This window comes from Lampris incognitus, chromosome 17, assembly GCF_029633865.1.
Source record: "Lampris incognitus isolate fLamInc1 chromosome 17, fLamInc1.hap2, whole genome shotgun sequence".
NCBI lineage: Eukaryota > Metazoa > Chordata > Actinopteri > Lampriformes > Lampridae > Lampris > Lampris incognitus.
Genome location: NC_079227.1, coordinates 18,202,342 through 18,225,013, shown reverse-complemented (window position 1 = coordinate 18,225,013; position 22,672 = coordinate 18,202,342). Strand labels below are relative to the sequence as shown.

Sequence of the window (22,672 nt, the reverse complement as noted above, 5' to 3'; positions counted from 1 at the left end):
TAGGGCCACATTACAGTCAGGAGAAACACTTTACACGCAGGCTTTGAAAACATTGGATAAAAAAAATCAAATCCATATCATTTTAAAATTCTAACTAAATATGATTTCTTAAACAGGGATAATGGTAAAATTTGCTGATATTTGCGTCCGGGTAGCGTAGCAGTCTATTCCATCACCTACCAACGCGGTGATCGCTGGTTCGAATCCCCGTGTACCTCTGGTTTGGTTGGACGTCCGTACAGACACAATTGGCCGCGTCTGCGGGTGGGAAGCTGGATGTGGGTATGTGTCCTGGTCGCTGCACTAGCGCCTCCGCTGGTCGATCGGGGCACTTGTTCGGGGGGGGGGGAACTGGGGGGAATAGCTGGGTCCTCCCACGTGCTACGTCCCCCTGGTGAAACTCCTCACTGTCAGGTGAAAAGAAGCAGCTGGCGACTCCACATGTATCGGAGGAGGCATGTGGTAGTCTGCAGCCCTCCCCGGATCAGCAGAGGGGGCGGAGCAGCGACCGGGACGGCTCGGAAGAGTGGGGTAATTGGCCGGATACAATTGGGGAGAAAAAGGGGGAAAATTCCCCCCCTCCCCCAAAAAATGCAGACATTTGACTTGTGTATAAAATGTTTCATGGTCTGCCCCCCCTCCACTTAATGAATTCACTAAGCAAAATCAAAACTCATCGGCCAGAGCTACAGAGGGGATTGTAAAACACAGAAAAAGGACCTTTGGGCAGTCAGCCTTCTATGGAGCAGCACATACCTGGAACACTATGCCCACCGAACTAAGCAACATCACACCTCTCAACTCTTTCTCCAAAGCTATGAAACACTGGTCAATGGACAATCAAATCTGCTGTCATAGTTTGGAGTATAGGATATGTCATTGTTTTACTATTTGTCTGTGCTTGTGTGCGTTTTTAATGTTTTGTTTTTTTTAATAAGCCATCAATCTGCCAGGGGCTGCAGATGAAACTGAGCATGTGTGACTAAATCTGGCACATTTACATGATGGTCCAAGTCCTCATGTTCATTAATGCGAATTGTCCCTTCTTAAATAAAATAAACATAAACACGACTCCGTTCCTTTTGTTTCACCATCACTTTGTCATTCCTCCTTCCCTTCCTCACTCTCTTCAGCCTTTCCTTCGTCCCCAGCGTGACAGCTTAGGACAGCGCTTCCTGTTGAGTTGAGCTTTGACCCTGATAGCAAAGCAGAATGAGGCCTCACCGGTCCACTGTCTTCACAAGGATCTGTGCAGAGAGAGATTTGTACTCATATGTATAATTATATAAGATATGGATTCCTTTGACGTCAGTGTGTGTATCTGAAAGAGAAAGGGGGGGGGGAGAGAGAGAGAGAGAGAGAGAGAGAGAGAGAGAGAGAGAGAGAGAGAGAGAGAGAGAGAGAGAGAGAGAGAGAGAGAGAGAGAGAGAGAGAGAGAGAGAGAGAGAGAGAGAGAGAGAGAGACAGAGACAGAGACAGAGACAGAGACTGACGGTTCCATGAAATACCCACTTGTAGCTGTGGCTGTTTTGTGGTTCTCTTCCACAACCTCATCCTCTTCCTCACCAGAGGAGAGCTCTTCTTTCTCCATGGAGCCACAGGAGCCCAAGTCCATTGACTGCAGATGGGCCTGGGCCATCCTCTGGACAGCTGGCAAGATAGAAAAAAGAGGGGAGAGCAAGAGAAGCCTACATTTTAGGGGCATTTAGTCATTTAGAAAACTTTAAAAGCAGAATAAGCTTAAATTCCTAAATTACAGACATTACAAATCGGGGTTGTGTGTGTGTGTGTATATATATATATATATACGTTTTTTTTAATGTCTCCATTAGGAAAGAAACACCTGGAACCACCTACCTTGTGGGGACATTTTATGGGTCCCCATGAGGAAAAGGGTCTATTTTAGGGTTAGGATTTGGGTTTAGGGTTAAGGTTAGAATTAGGATTAGGTTAAGGTTAGGGTAAGGGTTAAGGTTAGGCATGTAGTGATGATGGTTACGGTTAGGGTTAAGGGCAAGGGAATGAATGTAGTCAACGATGAGGGGTCCCCACAAGTACAGGGTGATGTGTGTGTGTGTGTGTGTGTGTGTGTGTGTGTGTGTGTGTGTGTGTGTGTGTGTGTGTGCGTGCGCGCACGCGCATGTGTCACACTATTGTTCATATAAAACATATAAAAAACATATGCTCACATTCATAGCAAATTATTATGCAATTATGTATATTTGCACGTGTGTATGGGTATGAAATGTGCATAAATTTGAATGTGTGTTTGTGTGACAGTACTGCAAATCTGAGCCCATCCGATAATCCTGGATAATCCAGAACAAACCCACAGCTGTCCCTGCCCCTAATCTGACCACACACACACACACACACAAACACCTCACCACAGATTTTTGGATACACATGTAGTCCAAATGGATATTGACCAAATCGTGGTACACTTCCCAACAGAATTAAGTCTCTCAAATTCGCTCCTTTCCCTCATGCATTTCTCGATGAAAAATCATATGAGTACACATAAAAACATGCACATAAAAACATGCACAAATACACAAGCACGAAAATACACACACACACACCCACCCCCACCCCCCACACACACACACAGTGCATGTGCAGTACCTTTGAGGGAAGGTGGCTGGTAAACTGCTGTGTTAACTAGTTTGGCCTTCAAGGGTGCATTTTCTCCCCGAACCCACTGTGGAAGGAAAAACCAACAAATCAAAGCTGAGCCGCAAAGCGGTGGTTCCCAGTCCCAGACCTCAGGCCGCCCACATACTGCTGACTGTCTATTCTGCCGGCTAGTTCATTACATTCACCAGTTTATCCGGGTGTAAAATAACCTGATTAGGGGCATCCGGGTAGCGTAGAGGTCTATTCGGTTGCCTACCAATGCTAGTTTGAATCCTCGTGTTACCTTTGGCTTGGTCGGGCGTCCCTACAGACACAATTGGCCGTGTCTGCGGGTGGGAAGCTGGATGTGGGTATGTGTCCTGGTCGCTGCACTTGTGGCTCCTCTGGTCGGTCGGGGCGCCTGTTCGGGGGGAGGGGGAACTGGGGGGAATAGCGTGATCCTCCCACGCACTACGTCCCCCTGATGAAACTCCTCACTGTCAGGTGAAAAGAAGTGGCTGGCGACTCCAAATCTATCGGAGGAGGCATGTGGTAGTCTGCAGCCCTACCCGGATCGACAGAGGGGGTGGAGCAGCGAACGGGACGGCTCGGAAGAGTGGGGTAATTGGCCAAGTACAATTGGGGAGGAAAAGGGGGAATAAATAAATAAACTGATTTGACATCTGGATTATACCTGACACAGCAGCTGAATGTAATGAACGATCTGGCAGAACAGGAGGGGCTGGAAACAGCTGCCCTGCATGAATACAGGAAACACTTTCTTCCCTGCATTTTCAACCACATCCTGATACCTGGATCTTACATCCCTACCAGAGGAGACAAGGTGTCCTACCTGGTGAGCACCTGTGTCTTCCTCAGGAGAAGGTGGGTCTGTCAATCTGAAGAGCGTCGCTGGTGTCGGCCTCCGCCTTCGAATCTTAACAAGAGAGAGAGAGAGAAATACTCAGCATGGACCAAACCACATCGTGTGTGTCTTCGTATATGTGCGTGTGTGTGCGTGTGTGTGTGTGTGTGTGTGTGTGTGTGTGTGTGTGTGTGTGTGCGTGCTGTTTTGTTTCACAAGCAAGAACTCAAACGGCATTATCTATAAAGTAGGGGAAGAGGGCAATTTTGCCCCGTCACCTCACAAGCGGTGGCGATTTTAATATTGCAGCATTGGTAACATGGGGCTTAAAATAATTTCATTTTGTCCTACATTTTCGTTGGATTGTTGCAGTTTTCACATTACATCCGTGATAAGAGGGGATGAGCCTCAAAAAACAAAACAAAAAAACCCCCCATAATATGTCATCGCTTTATATTTAATATTGTGATATTTGAAAAATTGCAGTATGTATTGAGTTTTGCAAACAGTGAGACTGATGTTGCAGCATCTATCATCAGCCTGTTGGTCCTTGATTAAAACTTAATCATTTGCTTAAAGGCTTTTTTGCCAGACAAAAAGCCGATGATAGAGAGGTCATTATGTAACAGCCTTCAAAGATTTGTTGTCCAGATTGTTCCCAAGTCAGGATTACGTCTCGCACTTCCTAGTTTACATTTGTCATCAGCACAGAGATGGTCAGATGGCTTGTATTTTTTTTTAATATGGCTACGATATTACGTTATTTTCTTGTCATTGCTGATAATCTTTTTGATTTTTCAACCCTATTGTCTAATCTGTCCTTTCACCATTAGATATGTATCTGCTATGATTAAAACCCCTCTTTGACCATAAAAACCCTCTCTACTTTATTGATAGCTGTTGGAGAGGTGGTGCCCACACTGTCTGTTGAAGGTATAAGCCAACCAGCCAAAACAAAACTGACAGGTAAGTGAGTAACATTATCTAATCAAAATGGCACCAGTCAAAGGGTGGGATATATTTGGCAGCAAGTGAACAGTTAGTTCTTGAAGTTGATGTGTTGGAAGCAGGAAAAATGGGCAAGTGTAGGGATCTGAGTGACTTTGACAAGGGCCAAATTGTGATGGCTAGACAACTGGGTCAGAGCATCTCCAAAAGGGCAGGTCTTGTGGGGTGTTCCCAGTATGCAGTGGTCAGTACCTACCAAAAGTTGCCCAAGGAAGGACAACTGGTGAACCGGTGACAGGGTCATGGGTGCCCAAGGCTCACTGATGCACGTGGGGAGCAAAGGCTAGCCCATCTTGTCCGATCCCACAGCAAAGCTACTGTAGCTCAAATTGCTGAAAAAGTTAATGCTGCTTATAATATGCAGATGTCAGGACACACAGTGCATCACAGCTTGCTGCGTATGGGGCTGCGTAGCCGCAGACCGGTCAGAGTGCCCATGATGACCGCTGTATGCACTTTTGTATTAAGTACAAAAGCGCCTACAATGGGCATGCGAGCATCAGAACTGGACATGGAGCAATGGAAGAAGGTGGCCTGGTCTGATGAATCACGTTTTCTTTTACATCATGTGGACGACTGGGTGTGTGTGCGTCGTTTACCTGTGGGAAGAGATGGCACCAGGATACCCTATGGGAAGAAGGAAAGCTGGTGGAAGCAGTGTGATGCCCTGGGTAATGTTCTGCTGGGAAACCCTGGGTCTGGGCATTCATGTGGATGCTACTTTGAAAACATACTACCTACCTAAACATCATTGCAGACCAAGTACACTCCTTCATGGCAATGGTATTCCTGATGGCAGTGGCCTCTTTCAGCAGGAAAATGCACCCTGCCACAAGCTCTGATTAAGGTACGTGTGTGTGTGTGTGTGTGTGTGTGTGTGTGTGTGTGTGTGTGTGTGTGTGTGTGTGTGTGTGTGTGTGTGTGTGTGTGTGTGTGTGTGTGTGTGTGTGTGTGCGCGCTGATAATGAAGGTGGGATACAAACCCTGTCTCAGGTAAGGGCCAAAGGCAGGAGATGGTGTATAGATCTCTATTTGGATATGTGGGAGGGTTGTGCCACACAGTCCCACCACAACACTATGCTGACATGCAAATGATGGAAAATCCCAGCAAGAGTGCACGGTGCCAGCTTTAAAAATGGCAGAAAAGGTGGGGCGCAGCTAGGACTGATGGTGGCATGGTGTTTATACTCCTGCTCAAACCATTTGCTTTGAAAAAATTCAACTTTCAGTTCTCCACTTTCCTGTGGAAACTTGGCTGATGGTCCATAGTATAGTCTAGAAAGACTCATGTTCTCATTTCTCTCACAGCCAAAAGTGAAACTTGCACAGTTTAAATATTTGGGGTCAACTGTACAAAGTAATGGGGAGTGCAGAAGAGAGGTGAAGAAGAGAGTGCAGGCAGGGTGGAGTTGGTGGAGAAGTGTCAGGAGTGATTTGCGACAGAAGGGTACCAGCAAGAGTTAAAGGGAAGGTTTACAAGATGGTTGTGAGACCAGCTATGTTATATGGTTTGGAGACAGTGGCACTGACGAAAAGACAGGAGGTGGAGCTGGAGGTGGCAGAGTTGAAGATGCTAAGCTTTTCATTGGGTGTGACGAAGAAGGACAGGATTAGGAACGAGTATATTAGAGGGACAGCTCAGGTTGGACGGTTTGGAGACAAAGCAAGAGAGGCAAGATTGAGATGGGTTGGACATGTGTGGAGGAGAGATGCTGGGTATATTGGGAGAAGGTTGCTGAATATTGAGCAGCCAGGGAAGAGTAAAAGAGGAAGGCCAAAGAGGAGGTTTATGGATGTGGTGAGAGAGGACATGCAGGTGGCTGGTGTGACAGAGGAAGATGCAGAGGATAGGATGAGATAGAGACGGATGATCTGCTGTGGCGACCTCTAACGGGAGCAGCCAAAAGTAGTGTCAGTAGAATTTTATTTTCCTTTTATTTGCCACTTACAACAATAAAATGTTTACAGCAATATCACTATACGTTGTAATTTCTCTCCATTTTATCTCTATTAAACGTTGTCTTTGCCTTTGGTTGCCTTTTACTTCCAATATAAATGCTCCGTGATTTTCAGGTTCGTCACAGGATTGCATTTCATTCTGTTCTTATTCTTTTCAAGATTGCCGGCAATTTTTCTGCAATTTTGCACATAAGTTGTTCAAGACAAAAGTCAACTAAATGCTTGTTACTATGAATGATTGAGCATATATGTTGAGCATAAAGGTATATAAGTGCCGAAGCAGTTGCACAGTGCTTGATCACCTATCTTCTGTTATGACTGGTATATAAGGAAGCTAGCTACCCACATATAGGCGGCTCTCCATGTTGCTATGTTTCAAACTAGCTAAGAACCAGTGCTAAGACTGGCTGCTGCTTTAATGTAGTTTGCAATACACAACATGCTATAGAGAAAATAATTATACCATAGAGAAAGTACTTGCAGCAGATCTGGATGCACAGGACAACAACCCACCGAACTAGGGGGCAAAAAAAACTTAATTGCTCTACCATTTTTAGACCTGATGAGAGGATCATAAGCTAAATTGGAGTGACAATCTTACATAGCCTGCCTTTTAACTTTAATTGTGATCGCAATTGCACTCTGTATCTAAATCACCTGACAAGTAAGACATAATTGCCTCCGTTCAGAGGGGAAACACATTTGAGTTAACAAGATAGTGTTTCCACAGGGACCACCAAGACCTGACAGTACACAACCTGGCAGCTGTGACACAGAAAAACTGACGGCTGCAGTTGCCTGATTGCATCTATCCACACAACAATCCTCCTCCATTCTTCTCCTTGACAATAATCCTCTTTGACCTTTTAACAGTTAAACGCAGATGGACTAAAACTGTCCCAACAAACCATTATCATCACCATCTGAGTCCAATTTAGGTGATGAACTAACCGCCATATCACTCCTGCTGCATGAATACCCAGGAAAAATATCCAATTTTCGTTCTGAAAGGTTCAATTATCCTTAAAACTATGTACACTCTCATCTCACCAGTCCCCTGGTTTGATTTATTGAAATGTGGTGAACTGTTTTTCCTGTTTCGAAATGACATAATTACGTTCCTGCTGAGAACATGAAGCAAATGTTTTTAGAAATGAGATTTGCCCTGGGAGGGTGTCTAAACATAGATGCAGAGCCCCAGCTGAGGTTTGGCGTCTACTGGGTATCAAATGACTGGTATCACCATTTATGTGGCTAATAAGGCTGTGTGGTTGATGTGATGGGAGGATGGGCAGGTTGGAAGCTGAAGGGACAGATCGGGCCTGGAAAAGCACAAGCGAGCACCGCTTTTGAAATGAGAACCTTTAGAAAGGTGACGTTCGATTTCAGCCTGATCTTGCAACAGCACTTTCTGACCCAAACAACTGACCTGCGGGCGGTGTAATACAGTGTGCGGCACAGTTGCACTCATGTGTAGGAATATGGAAGTTCTACGGTTGAGAAAATGTAGTGCCAAAAAAAAAAGGACTGTCTGACGGCAAGTTAGAACAGTGAAAGTATTCTAAATATAGCATTCGCTTGGGCGGATATTGATTTTTCTTATTTTTTAGTTCGGCCTTTTTTAGGTGGCAAAATACGTTTTGTTTCTGGACCCTTCAACAGTAGTACATTGCTTGCTAGCCCTGCCTAACTCCTGCCTGCTTCTCCAAACTGTGGGGGCGCCTACTGCCATCTACTGTAGGTAATACACTGACTATGAATAAGTATCTCATAAGTATCTCATACAACCAACAGTATCAGTATCTCACACAATCACGCACACACACGCATTGAGGCTACGGTTGGGGCAAGTGATGGAATCAGAATCAATCAGAATACTTTATTCATCCCTGAGGGGAAATTGGGTAGTCCTGTTAATTGGAAATGGAAGTAATTGGAATTCCTGTTACACCTCTACACATCCCGCCCATGTCTTGGGAGTCCGCAGACAGATACTTGTTCATACAACCCCACTTAAAAAAAAACCCAAACTATCCCTTTAACCTGTGTGTAAGAGGGCATACAGGGTCGGGTGTAAGAACAGAATAAACTGATTTTACCGCTCATGACAGATTACAAAAGGTCGGCTTCGAGACTAACATATACATCTGCATTCCTGGCCTTCTTCCTCCATTCTCTTTCTCTTCAGGGAGTGCAACTAATTGTAATTGTAATATCTCACATCCAGAGATAACATTTTATTTGTTTGTAGAAGGCCACTGGTGTCCAAAATAGATGTTTTACATATTGTACACATAGTTGCAACTGAAAGCAAACAGCCCTGCAACCAACATTCAGGATTTTTAAACTGACCTGTTTTACTGATGACAGCTTAACTCAAACACAAACAAAATTCAACACAACACTGATTATAAGACAAAGATAAATATTGAAAGGGTCAAGATTGCAGTATTTGGTATGTAGGTAATAACATGTTGGTTCTATTGTAAATAGTTTTGTAAGAGATTACAGGTGGCTGTGAATATTGGTGCAATGTCAGTGGTCAACGATTACCTACAGTATGCAGAGGAAAGAGCTAGTTTGTAAAAAACCAAAACAATGGTGATACAACAAAAGCGTCCTCTAATACCTCCATGCCCACCTATTTTAAGCATTTGGACAATCGCAACTGCCTTTTAATTATTCATAAGCGAGCAAGGATATAGCCACCTTCTAGATAACGGGTGAGTGGTGTGGAAGGCTTTCTAAATGGAGAGTTCATTCAGTCCTGTCTTTATCATGCTATGTGTTATGGTAATATGGCTCTTTCGAGCTACAAGTGCCTCCTCAGCCAATCGTGGCCAAGAGTGTAGGAGTGAAATGTGTGGGCAGCGTTCACGCTGGAGTTGCTCTCATTGCTTCAGGATCACTCCACACAGCAGATTCATACGGATCCATTATTCACACGGTGGATCTGAGTTTGCATTAATCAAGCGAGGGAAATGTTGTTTTCAAACATGAATTGTAAGGCATCTTAATTAGCAGTGCAAATCTAAATACAGCATATAAAAAAACACAGGAAAAAATGAGCAGTTACACACACACACACACACACACACACACACACACCTCTGAAGAGATGGGACCCAACCGGTGATTAAGGACTTGCCTAATTGCCCTCTCAGGGAAAGTGTGCTCTGCTTTAAGGTTTATTTTTAACATGAATCACACCTACTTTGTTAGCCTCAAGCTGTCATTCTGATTTTTTTTCAGCAAAGCTTTTCCCGGGCTTTGTTTTACTCTGCTCTTCCCTCGCTAGCACACCAAGACAGGCATTGCGCACAAGTTGCACCCATCTACTGCCACCATCTTGCCCTGAACAGCCCTCATGGCACCTATGATCACACGCAGCAGATGTGAAGGTATAACCATCAATGAAAAGGTTTAAAAAGTGTGTCAGGAAAGCTGAGTGTTAAAAGACAGAAATGAGGACGTGTGAGAAGCATAAAAACGATCCATCCCATTTTTGAGGTGGTTTGTACTTTAGCCAGAACACCAAACTCATCTCTATGCCTATGTGTGCACTAAGCCCAAATGCATCTCACTCGCATCCAGGCTCTGTCAGAGAGAACACCTTGGTAAACTTTAAATTTCTACAGATGAGGTAGGGTGGGAACAAACTATTAAACCTGTGGTCAGTCCATGTAAGCAGAGCAAAACGGAACAATTGCTTGCCTCTGACTTTGTTTTTCGGTAATATATCTGAACCTCAATTTCAACAGCTTGAATCCCAGGTTTGACAAAATTCTCCGCAATATCAGAAACCATGTGGGCACAAGTGAAGAAACTGCTGGTGTGAGCAAAACCATGCCCTCTTCTTGGCTCTGCTGCATACAGAACCACAGGTATGGCTGCTTTCCAGATCCCTAACCGTGCCTGTATGAACAATCGGACATTTACATAGCGCTCACATGAAAATTCAATAATGCTCTACAACTGTAACTGTGTTTGCCAGGTTGGGCCTTTATACCATATACTTTAACCTGCCAATATTTTAAACTTGGCATCAAACCTTTCATTAACTCAAGGGTAGGACTGAGTATGCTGTTCAATAGAATGACTAACACATAAATTCATCATCACTGGCGGTCACTTGGGGTCGAGTATGACCGTCTTCCCTCTGGGTCCCTTTGGGTCCTCAGGTGGGCGTACAGGTCGATCCTGGAGCCACATAATGGGAGGACGCCTGCCCATAACAGCTTTTTACGTGGAGTGGCTGATGAGCCTGTAGCCACCACACGGTCCTTGGCAGGGGGTGGCCAGAGTCCAATGGCATGGAGAACCAAGACGATTGGGGATCACCTTCTGTTGCAGCCTTCATCTGCCTTCACTGCCGTTGTGACCTGGGAACAGCTTCCACCAGTTCCGCCGTTGAGGTCTTTGTTGGATCATACTTCATCTGGAACCTCCCCCTTGACTTACCTGCCTTGGGTGACCCTACCAGGAGCCAAGCTCCGGCTGGCATAGCTCTTGGGATCATTGGTACACGCAAGTTTCTTCACCACTGCAAGGTGGCAATCCAGGAGAAGAACACACACAAGTTACCTATGTACTTAACAGGCTGGTTCACACAGCATATCAATCTCTTCCTTGTATGTTATGTGAAATACATGTGATGTGTTACATCTGCCCCTGCTGCCTCCTCTGACACTCCCTCCACTTCCCTGACTGTGTTCCAATTCTGCGGCCGCATCCTTCAAAGGCTGCATTTGAAGGCCGATTACATCAGAGCAGCGCGCCAAGGCTGTCCCATTCCAAAGGCTCCTTCAAATGCAGCTGAGAAATCTGAAATGCAGCCTTCAATTGTCAGAATTTTAAGCATAAAATGGATGCGTCCTTTGTGGCCCAACCTATCCCAAGATTCATTGCGCCGGTGATGATTGGATTTTTTCCACAACAAAATGGTGTCTCCAACTCCAGCAGCAGTCAACGATTACACTTTTAAATGTAAGGTTAAATCCCAATGCCCCCCTTAAGGCCTAAACCCTGAACCCTCATGAACTTAATAATTGACGTCACCCGGTAAGTGCTTGAGTGTGAGAGGCTGCAAGGGCTCGAAATGGTATAAATAGGAATGGGACAGCACTTTGCAACATATCACATTACCTTGACAACGCCAAACATGTTTCGTACTATTGTGGGTTTGGGACTTCTTATCTTACGTTTTTAACTTTCTTCACGGCCAAGGCACTTAAGGGACCGACTCCCTAATTTGAACGTTTTCCAGGCTCTTGCCTTACAGAGTGGACGATAATCAATTGTCAGATAATCAATTTACTTGTTTTTGTCAAAACAGCATCATTAAGCAAAAATGAAAAACAAATGGTTGATGAATAAACTTGGTGTGTAATATAGCACATGCTTGCATATGCTATATACAGCACAGCAAGGAGAGAGAGAAAAAGGCTCAACAACCATCACCACCACCACTTTCCCCTGTCCACACTGCACCAAAGTATGTGGATCACGGTTCGGCCTCTACAGCCATCTGAAGACCCACAAGTAGACAACCCAACAGAGAGGACAGTCATACTCGCATCAAGTGACTGCTTGCAGTATTGATTTCATGTGATTTTAAGTACCATTTAATATCCTTGTTAATGTAATGTTTCTTTGCAAATTTAGGCATACCAGCGCACCCAATATGCCAGGCTGAACACCCATGTGCCCATCCATGCTTGTTTGTTTGCCTTTTTTTTTAATGCTTCCAGTTTTCCCCTGGTAACCACATATTTAACATCACAACACTATGAACTGTGGGTAATTCCTGTCCTAAGTCTGCAGAAATGCAGACTAATGGAAAGTGTGCATAACGGCCTCAAGATGTCTGCGAGAGAGCCCTCTTGCACTTGACGATTTGACACTGGGGCATCCCTAAGCCCTCCCGGATCTAGCGGGAGCGCGCCTTAAAGTCCGAGTCTGTGAGTGTGGATATTGGGATTGGGCCTAAGTATTGGATTTCAACACACTTGAACGATATAAATGTTAAAAAAATAAGGGGCCTTCAAAACCTAGAATTTTCTTTAAAATAACAGGTAAAGTTACTAGAGGTCAGTGATGCTTACGTCGGGAAAACGGTTGTCGTTAAATCTTCTTCTTCCGGCTTGTTTCCTGTTTCTCAGGTGTGGCCACAATGAATTTTACAGTTTCCATCAGTACCCTGTGAGGGCACAGCACCAATGGCAGCCATTGTTAACCCAGGCCTTGACCAATCTGGTATGGAGCCTCAGCCGATCCGGTATGGTCTGGGAAATGGTTGTTGTTAAATGATAAAAATAAAATAAAAAAATGTAAATGTTCTGGCTCCATTTCGACTACCGTTACACAGAGGAGGTTCTCACATACTCAGAACATCCAAGAACCTCCACTGACTGTCTCATCAGTTGATGTACACAAAGTCCTGAGGAAAATCAACTCCCACAAGGCAGCAGGCCCAGATAACATCCCTGAGCAGGCCCTAAAGACATGTGCTACAGAACTTGCTGATGTTTTCACCTCCATTTTCAACCTGTCTCTAGCACAGGCTACAGTCCCAACCTGCCACCATCATCCCAGTCCCTAAGAGGAGCCCAGTCACTTGTCTGAATGACTACAGCCCAGTTGCATTCACTCAATCATAATGAAGTGCTTTAAGAGAGTGGTTCTGGCCCACATCCAGAGTAATACACCTGAGTCAATGGACCCCCTGCAGTATGCGTACCACCCCAACAGATCCACTGCACCATCTCTGCAGCACCGCACATAGCTCTCTCCCACCTGGAAAACAAAGATTCTTATGTCAGAATGCTCTTCATTGATTACAGCTCATCCTATATATGGTCCTCCCCCACAAACTCACAAACAAATTATACAACCTTAGCCTGAACCCCATATTCTGTAACTGGCTGTCAGATTTCCACAGTCTGTTAGAATTGGAAATCTAACCTCAAACAATGTGGGAATGAACGCTGGCAACCCACAAGGATATGTCTTTAGCCCCATGCTCTACACACTATTCACCTATGACTGCATCACCTCACACAAGGACAACACTATCCTGAAATTTGCTGATGACACCATCATTTACATTCACAATCATTGGTTTGATCACTGGGGGTGATCAAACTGCATACAGGAGAGAGCTGGCAAGTCTAGTGAGATGATGTGGCAACAACAACTTCACTCTCAACATGGATAAGACAAAGGAGATGATAGTGGATATGAGGAAGGCGAGGATATTTCATCTACCACTGACAATCCGTGAGTCTGGGGTGGAGAGGGTCAGCAGCCTTAACTTCTTGGGCATCCACATCAGTGATGACCTCACTTGGTCAGGTAACATCATCCAGCTGGTCAAGAAAGCCCAACAGCAGCTGTACTTTCTAAAGAGACTGAGGAAATTTGGCATGTCACCGAATATTCTCAGCAGTTGCATCAAAGAGAGCATCTTGACCAGCTGCATCACTGTGTGGTATGCGTGTGGTATGGGAACAGCACCGCCATGGACCGCAAACACCTGTAGAGAGTGGTAAAGACTTCTGAGAAGACTGTCAGTGTGCCCTTACCATCTCTGCAGGTCATCTACCACCGTAGAGTCCATAAAAGAGCCTGCAGCATCATCAAAGACTCCACCCACCCCCAGCACAGGTTTTTCACACTTATGCCCTTGGGCAGGAGGTACGGAAGTGTGAAATACAGAACCTCTAGGCTGAGGGAAAGCTTTTATCCTCAGGCCATCAGACTGATCAACAGATCCAATCTATTGCCCATGCCCCCACCCTAACCCACCTCACCGTATAGGCAGCTACACTCACCCCCTCCACACACACGAACCTAAACACACATACACACGCAGATGCACACACACAATTCACACTGCACACTCAAGACATTTAACCACTGCCTGCATATAGAATGCCATATGTCTGTTTATATGCTGTCTGTACATAGAATTCTACACAAATACAGATCTTGCACAGATAGTTTTTTCACAAATACAATATATCACTGCCATGTATTGTATATTATATATAGTATTCTTTGGATAGTTTCTTTTTATCGTTGCTGATATTCATTTTTTTCTTTATTTTATATTCTTTTTTTCTATTCCATTTCTTTGTTGTTTGTTTTGTTTTGTTTTCGTTTTTTGATAACGGCATTCAGAGTAGAACGCAAAGGAATGACTCACTGTACAGAGATACTTGTTTTTAATTGTGAATATGACAATAAACGCTTTGACTTTTGTTTGTCAATCGCGGTTGTCAAGGTTGCTAGGCGACAGGAGCAGTGCTTCGTGACGCAAGGTAAAGGACGGAAGCAGCTGGTGACGCAAATAGGAAATTTAAATTTCTCATTTAACAACGCTTGGTTCGGCCTTCACAGTTAAGGAAGAATACGCCTTTTGCAGACCGTGTCCTTCGAAGGACGCAGCCCCTGAATTAGGACACAGTACCTGTGTCTGTGTGTGAGTATGATTATCTGGGTGGAGACAAGTGTGCTGGAGTCAGGGCGGAGCCAACCAGCTGCACCCCATCCTGTTAACAAGACTCCTACGAATACTCAGCTCTGCCACCCCATTTAGTAGCGTACCCCCTTGAAGTAAAGATAGACATGAGTATTCTGGACAAGAGAATGGTGAATGAATGAAGTAGGAGTTAAAACAAGTGTGCACCTGAGAAATAGTTATCACAGCTTTGGCAGTTAGTTTGGCAGCGGCAGTTTATCTTCGCCGAGGTAACAGTCTCTCAAATTATTGAAGCTCAACATTTTACCGGCTGCCTCTCCGGATTTTGTAGCTGTATCTCCCCCGCACAGTTTTACTGCCGGTTACCCGATTACAATAATTTTCGGGAACACGTTTCAGTTTTTTCTCCGAGCATCCGTCCCCCCCCCTTTTTTTTCTTTTCTTTTCTTTTTTTAGCGCGGCACCTGTTCACTTCCGGGCCGCTGTCCCTCGTGATGCTGTGCGACGCTTCTTATGCTCCGGGTAGTATGTGGGCAGATGGCTCCGTCCGGTTTGTTCTCTCAACATTGTTTGTTGTATAGTTTGACTTGATAGTGACACGAGCTTGATGGGTAGAATTTAAAAAACAGGGTAAAATGTCCGAGTATAGACGGAGTCTATTCCGTTGCCTACCAACACGGAGATTGCCGGATCGAATCCCCGCGTTGTTACCTCCGGCTTGGTAGGAAGGAACAGGAGAGATGAGAGAATAATTTCAAGACTCAGATTTGGACACACTGGACTAAACAAAACACTTTTCAAAATAGGCAAACACAATACAGGCGGATGTGACTACTGTGGGCAAGAAGAAACAATAGATATATTGTCAGAAATTTGAGGCAGAAAGAAGGCATCTGACTCAAAATCTCAGGAGGATAAAAGTACAATTTGATTTAGTAGACATTCTACAGAAGAACTCAACTGAGTGTTGTAAAATCTTGTTTCAGCTTCTTAGAGTAACTAATTTAATTAATACGATTTGAGGTTGGTTTTTTTGTAGGTTTTTCACGACATGAATGTCCTCTGTGGCAGTCTTTTTGCCTCTGCGCAGTTGGCTACGGCCAGCACGGAGAGCACAGTGCCTCCTGTTCCCAGCAATGGCCTCATCTCCTGTGCCAGGCTCTCCATGTCCTGTCCCGCTGTGATGTCATGGTACACCTCAGCTGGAAGGACAGTGACATCAGCACCAGTGTCTATTTTAAAACGTACCTTTTTTTTTGTTTCACCTGAAGCTGCACTGACCACGGGTCTTCTCCAGCATACCGTTCCTAAGAAAAAGCTAGCTTCATCTGCGGTGACTGCATTCACAGATTTGGCATTGGCTCTGCATACTTTGCCATACTGCCCCCCCCCCCCCCCCACAAGTGTGGCATGCAGCATCTTTCGCAGGGCATTTCCCCACATCTTCCACAAGCTTTTGGTTCAGGCCGTGCGCTGAATTTCCTGTTATGCTGAGTCAGTGACGGTGACTGAGGCTTTTTCAAGAATTTGGGCTTTCTGTATCTTTTAGCATGAACAGTGTCAACATTGGAGCATTTAGTTGCACTGCTGCTTTTCCCCCCTCAGGTCAGACTGCTGTTTTTTAACTTCTTCGGATCGCCTCGCCCTCATGATGGCCCTCTCAAGCGTTGGGTCTAGCTGCAGTTTTTCAGACAGCGCGGTGTTTTCCAGGTCCACAACTAGCCTGTCACGGATCAGTTCGTCGTGTAACAGCCCATAGTTGCAATGTTCGGTTTTCTCTGTATGACGTGAAATGTTATTGACAAGTATGGCCCTGTATGTAGTAACCGTAGAACGTTTTTCGCAATTGACCGCGCACGTCCATGTTTGCGCGTGCGTGTGACACGCGTAGTGGCGCACTGGAAAATAGAGCTCCTCCGAAAGCCACTGTGTACTTCTAACCCTGGTTCAATCCTGTCACTGTTTGACCTTTGTTTCCAAACAGGGCACTTCCGAAGGAGGCTGAAAGCATGTTGAGGATGGACGTCATGAACATCAAGTTTTTTTTTTCCTTTTCTCTTCTCCCACGTATATGTGAATGGTGTGATGTGAACTTCCCCTGTGCGCATGCAGTCTATCCTCCTGCCAGGTCTACATAGTGATGGTGGTCACGTGTGTCAGGTCCTGTGCTGTTCTGGGACCATCTCGATACTGCTTGGCGTCCTCCTCATCATATTCTTCATATAGCTTCAGAATCCGAATACTTTTATTCTGTAAATTGTGTTTTATTCTGCACACACGACATCCATTGCACATCTGTCCAACTTGGGAGAGCGATCCCTCCTTTGTTGCTCTCCCTGAGGTGTCCTCCTATTTTGTTCTCCTCGTCAAAGGGTTTTCTTTAAGGGAGTTGTTCCTTATCCGATGTGAGGGTCTAAGGACAGGATGTTGTATTGCTGTAAAGCCCACTGAGCCAAAGTTGTAATTTATGATAATGGGCTATACAAATAAAACTGACTTGACATGAAAGACTTTACTTTGACTGTTTCTCTAACAATGAGTTTTAAGTCTGGTCAACAGTTGTTGTTTTTTTTTGCAGCAGCAATGCCCGGGGTTGCAACTGCTAGGGAGTGATGTACACACACACACACACTTCTCTTTTCCTCCAACTGGTCCAAGGATGGAATTTAAATGAGCTATAGGCGGCCGCCGACTTTTGGCAAATTTTTAAATTTCTTATTATATCTTGACAGTAATCGATAGTACTAAAAACAAACAAAAAAATCCGTCGTTCCTGTAAGGGGCAGGAGCTAAAACAACGACATCCAATCAAACGAACGACCAAGTCAAACGATTGGAACGGGCGAGCTGTCTATCAAACCCTCAGTGACACGCGCGTTTGTTATGCGCATAACAGTTGCGCGTACACAAAGGCCGGTTGCTGCCTGGTTGGCTAGCTTCCTAGCGAGCCAGTCGTGATTGCTACAATAATAGACATGTTCGTTGTTTATGTTCATTACAATAATAGTTAGTTTTCTCTCGCGTGTGTGTGACATCCATTCGGCTCAGAATGACGCTTGTCTCGGGTGAAATGCTTTCGCTTCAAATCAGCTGGTGTGTCCGGCGCGTGCATGTGTTTTCGGGGCGTGGCTTTGGAGGCATACTGACGCTTTCTGATTGGGTAGGGCGGTGTCGAATTATGTTTGAAAATATTTCTAAGTTCTGCCCAAAATCGACGGCCGCCTATTGCTCCTTTAATGGGTCACTTATCCAGCACTTAGGTATTTCTGCCATCCACCTCCAATTTGTCAATTTGAAGAAACACACACACACACACACACACACACACACACACACACACACACACACACACACACACACACACACACACACACACACACACACACACACACACAATGAATGGATGCTGGATCCTGGACACAGAACAAAAAAAAAAACTTGGCTGCGCTGTGGTGAAAATGCATCCTTGGCATGGTTGCTTTTAGCCGTTCCAGACAAGATCTAGGCCTCAGCCATCCTCGGCTAATCTCTTTGCTTTTTAATCGCTCATCTCCTTGTCTGATGTTTTCCCCCCTCCATTTTCCTCTCCTTGCCTCGCATGCCCTCTGCATTATCGCACCTCTTTTCTGACGTCATTCTTACCCTTCTCCCTGTCTGATGCATTTCCTCTGTCTTCCTTGGTAACTGCGCTAACTTTTAACTTTTTCTCCCCGAATTGTATCCGGCCAATTACCCCACTCTTCCGAGCCGTCCCGGTCGCTGCTCCACCCCCTCTGCGTATCCGGGGAGGGCTGCAGACTACCACATGCCTCCTCCGATACATATGGAGTCGCCAGCCGCTTCTTTTCACCTGACAGGGAGGAGTTTCGCCAGGGGGACGTAGTGCGTGGGAGGATCACGCTATTCCCCCCAGCCCCCCCCCAACAGGCACCCCGACCGACCAGAAGAGGCGCTGGTGCAACAACCAGGACACACACACCCACATCCGGCTTCCCATCCGCAGACACAGCCAAACTAAGCCGGAGGTAACACGGGCAACGGAACAGACCTCTACGCTACCCGGATATACGCCGTGGCTGCGTTTGTGGTAAGAAAGTTCATTGGCGCTTGGCTGTCTGTCACATACACTCCGGTGTTGTGAGGCTGAACGGAGGCTCATCGAAATTCCCGCGGCGCCTCCTCCAAACAGTATGGGCATGGAGAGTAGGGGTCACACCCTCGCACGTCATCCTGAGAAGGTGCGGTGACGTCCTCAACCTCCTTCAGAGCGTTTCACAGAGGAGGTTACCCAAGGAGAAGTTACCCACTCAGCATCTGCAAGAGGACGGATGAAGAACAACATGCAGCCGCAACTGCCGAGCCTGTCGCGACCGTGTGTCCGTTATCATCACCGTCATTCAGACACTGACATGAAGCAGGGTAGTGAATGAGCCAAGTTTGCAGTTTGTGGTGGCGGGGCCTGAAGTTTAGGGAATCAGTCTTTGTGACCGGGGGATAACCGGCGTAAATCTGCAGTCGGACTGAGAAAATGGCAGCAATCAAACAGAAATGTCTTCCGTCCTACTGACGGACGTTCCCTTGAGCAAGGAGTTTATCTAGCCTGCAGCTGCTCCAGTGGAGTATAGCTGCTTAAAGGGCTGATAGTATAAATCTGTGGTTGTACTGGGCACCTCCCAGTTATTACAGTTTTTCTCAGTTTATCTGGCACAATTCTCAAACGTTAATATTTTCCGAACTGGTTGCTATTGGATGAAAGACCGCCGCGGGAAATACGGCTCATGCGCAGAACGCCTAGGCCAGTTGGGGACCGATTGAAGCGTGGACACGCCAGAGTAAATCGATCCCCAACCGCATTATCCGGGTGTGTTAGTCCGACTTCGAGAAATTCGATTTAGTACGATTTCAGTCGGACTAACCCGTTTACATGATTTTAAAAGTCCAATTTTAGTCGGACTAACACAGTAAATCAACTTTTTTTACATCATGTAAACGTACTCACTCACTCACTCACTCACACATACTCACCCACTCACTCACTCACACTCGCTCACTCACTCAATCACACTCGCTCACTCACTCACTCACTCACTCACACTCGCTCACTCACTCACTCAGTCACACATACTCAGTCACACTCGCTCGCTCACTCACTCACACATACTCACTCATTCACCCGTTCACTCACTCATTCACTCACTCATTCACTCACTCGCACACTCTCACTCGTTCACTGACTCACTCACTCGTTCGCTCACTCACTCACTCACTCACTCACTCACTCACTCACTCACTCACTCACTCACTCACGGACAACCGCATGTCTGGGGCTGTTGTTTTGGTTGCCCCGTTGTTGCGGTCCAGCCAAAACAACAGACGTAAGGACGGATGGACAAAGATAGACAGACAGACAGACAGATAGACAGATAGACAGATAGATAGATAGATAGATAGATAGATAGATAGATAGATAGATAGATAGATAGATAGATAGATAGATAGATAGATAGATAGATAGATAGATAGATAGATAGATAGATAGATAGATAGATAGGGGGAAGTAATGGGCAGGGATGTGGCAAATCAGAGTTGGGGGTGCTGAGAGACAGTCTACACAATGGCATCATATTAAATGCTGCGCAACATTCATGATTTCGGTATTACGCTTAATAGCAAACAACATTTTACACCAGTTTAATCTAAATATTTTTTGTCATATCAGGTTTATACGAAACAATGTAAAATGATGGTATTCTGGAAATGATCAGGTTTAGTGTAATTACATTGAATAATTTAAGTGATTTGTGTGCACACATACCAATCGTATATCAAAACGGTGCTTAATTTGGCTGAGTTATAAAAGCCAGAAGTGGTGGTAAATGAAGAGCCGTTTGGGAGACCAAAGAACTGCCTCTTACTGCCGAGCCGAGCCAAGCGATCTGAACGGATCAGTTTTAGTCCTGATCCAGGAGCTGATTTATGGTCGACTGGACCACAGCCACGCTATACAGGTAGCAATAGAACAAGCGCGCGCTCTCTCTCTCTCTCTCTCTCTCTCTCTCTCTCTCTCTCTCTCTCTCTCTCTCTCTCTCTCTCTCTCTCTCTCTAAAAAACGCCGGGTTGAGGCCGCTTGACCATATTTTGGGTTGTCTCAACTCCTTCTGGGTTGTTTTCTGTAACCCAGAATGAATCATTTTAACCCAGCATCCTTGTCAGAATGAACCAATATTTGGTTGAGAAACCCAGCTTCTGGGTTAAATGAACGACCCATCTTGTTGGGTTCTTTTAACCCAACGTGAGTTCTGTCCAATAGTTAACCAGCACCTGGGTTTGGGTTGTTTTCAACCCAGCATTTTTTAGAGTGCACACGAACCTGCATGCACACACACTTTAAGCACCAATCTCTCTCTCAAAACAACCACACACACAAACACCACACACTTTCCTGTGTGCTGGATCTTTAAAAGGACATCGAGATGCCTCATTTATTCGAGGGGCCGCATATTGAGACGGCCCGACTCAGCTCCTGATGCCCGGTGCTGCCCGCGCGCTGAGGGCAGTACAGGGTAACAGACACCGCAAAAACACAGAGTTCTGCAGAGTTCTGCCGGCACAGTTATGTAACTGGCTGTCAACCCCGCTGACACTGTCTGCTGCTCCAGACGACCCGGAACAAGGACACCCGTCTCAGCATCCCCCCGGTGTGCCTGTGTCAACCCTGCGCGTGACGGGGGACCTGGAAGCCTGCTGGGTTCAGCTATTAAAACGTTGACACTTCGTACAAGGCCTGTAAACCCTTGACTGTGCACCGATGCTGCCGAAACGTCCCCAAAAACAAAGTGTGCGATCATGCACTTAAGTGTGATAGTGGGAAGTTCCACACCGGAAGAAATGAACTATGGCGTCAACAGAGTTGAACTATGAGGTCAACAGAGTTGCTTCAAAACTACTTTAGATGGTCGGAAATCCTCCCCCCCTGCACACAGGACCGACAGCAGACTTTAAAAAGTGCAGTACGTTGCTCTGATAAAGCAGAAAACACACACACACACACACACACACACACACACACACACACACACACACACACACACACACACACACACACACACACACACACACACACAGACATAAGGACACTCATGCAACCTCACCATCTCCACCTGTCGCGGGTCCAGCAGGGTGGGTATGGCGGAAGGGACGGAGAACTGGATCCTCCTCCTCCTCTCCTTGGCAGCCTCTCTCTCCATCGCCTCGGCGTCGGCGGGCAGCAGCGGGTCCATGCCTCCAAACCTGTCCTCTCTCAGCCAAACTCACAGTGTCCTCCGCGCGCGCCTCCGGAGAAACACTATCCAGGAGATATCCAGGAGATATCCAGGAGATCTCCAGGAGGAGTCAGTTTTTAATGTCGGCCTCTAAACTGGTGTTATCCCAGTTTGGTGTGCTACATTAGGTTAACGTGCACGGAGACTTAATCAGCAGAGCAGCGCTGTGGTTGTTGTACCGTATATGAACCCTGCTGGGGGATCCTCGTGACGGAGCTGTGCCTGTCAGAGCCCCCCCCCTCTCCCTCTCCCTCTCTCTCTCTCTCTCTCTCTCTCTCTCTCTCTCTCTCTCTCTCTCTCTCTCTCTCTCTCTCTCTCTCTCTCTCTCTCTCTCTCTCTCTCTCTCTCTCTCTCTCTCTCTCTCTCTCTCTCTCTCTCTCTGTCTCTCTCTCCCTGTTACGTATCCAGTCAGGCGCTCTC

The 22,672-nt window shown here is 45.9% G+C and overlaps 1 protein-coding gene across 1 annotated transcript; it reads right to left on the bottom strand.

Moving 5' to 3' along the window:
• Positions 1-1,101: 1,101 nt before the first annotated feature.
• Positions 1,102-22,210, bottom strand: LOC130127128 (protein phosphatase 1 regulatory subunit 1B-like). Its single transcript, XM_056296701.1, has 5 exons — positions 22,082-22,210; positions 3,470-3,553; positions 2,626-2,701; positions 1,513-1,650; positions 1,102-1,196 (listed from the first exon to the last, which is right to left on the bottom strand). Exons 1-5 carry the CDS (start codon positions 22,208-22,210, stop codon positions 1,102-1,104), a joined length of 522 nt encoding a protein of 173 aa, XP_056152676.1.
• Positions 22,211-22,672: the final 462 nt, after the last annotated feature.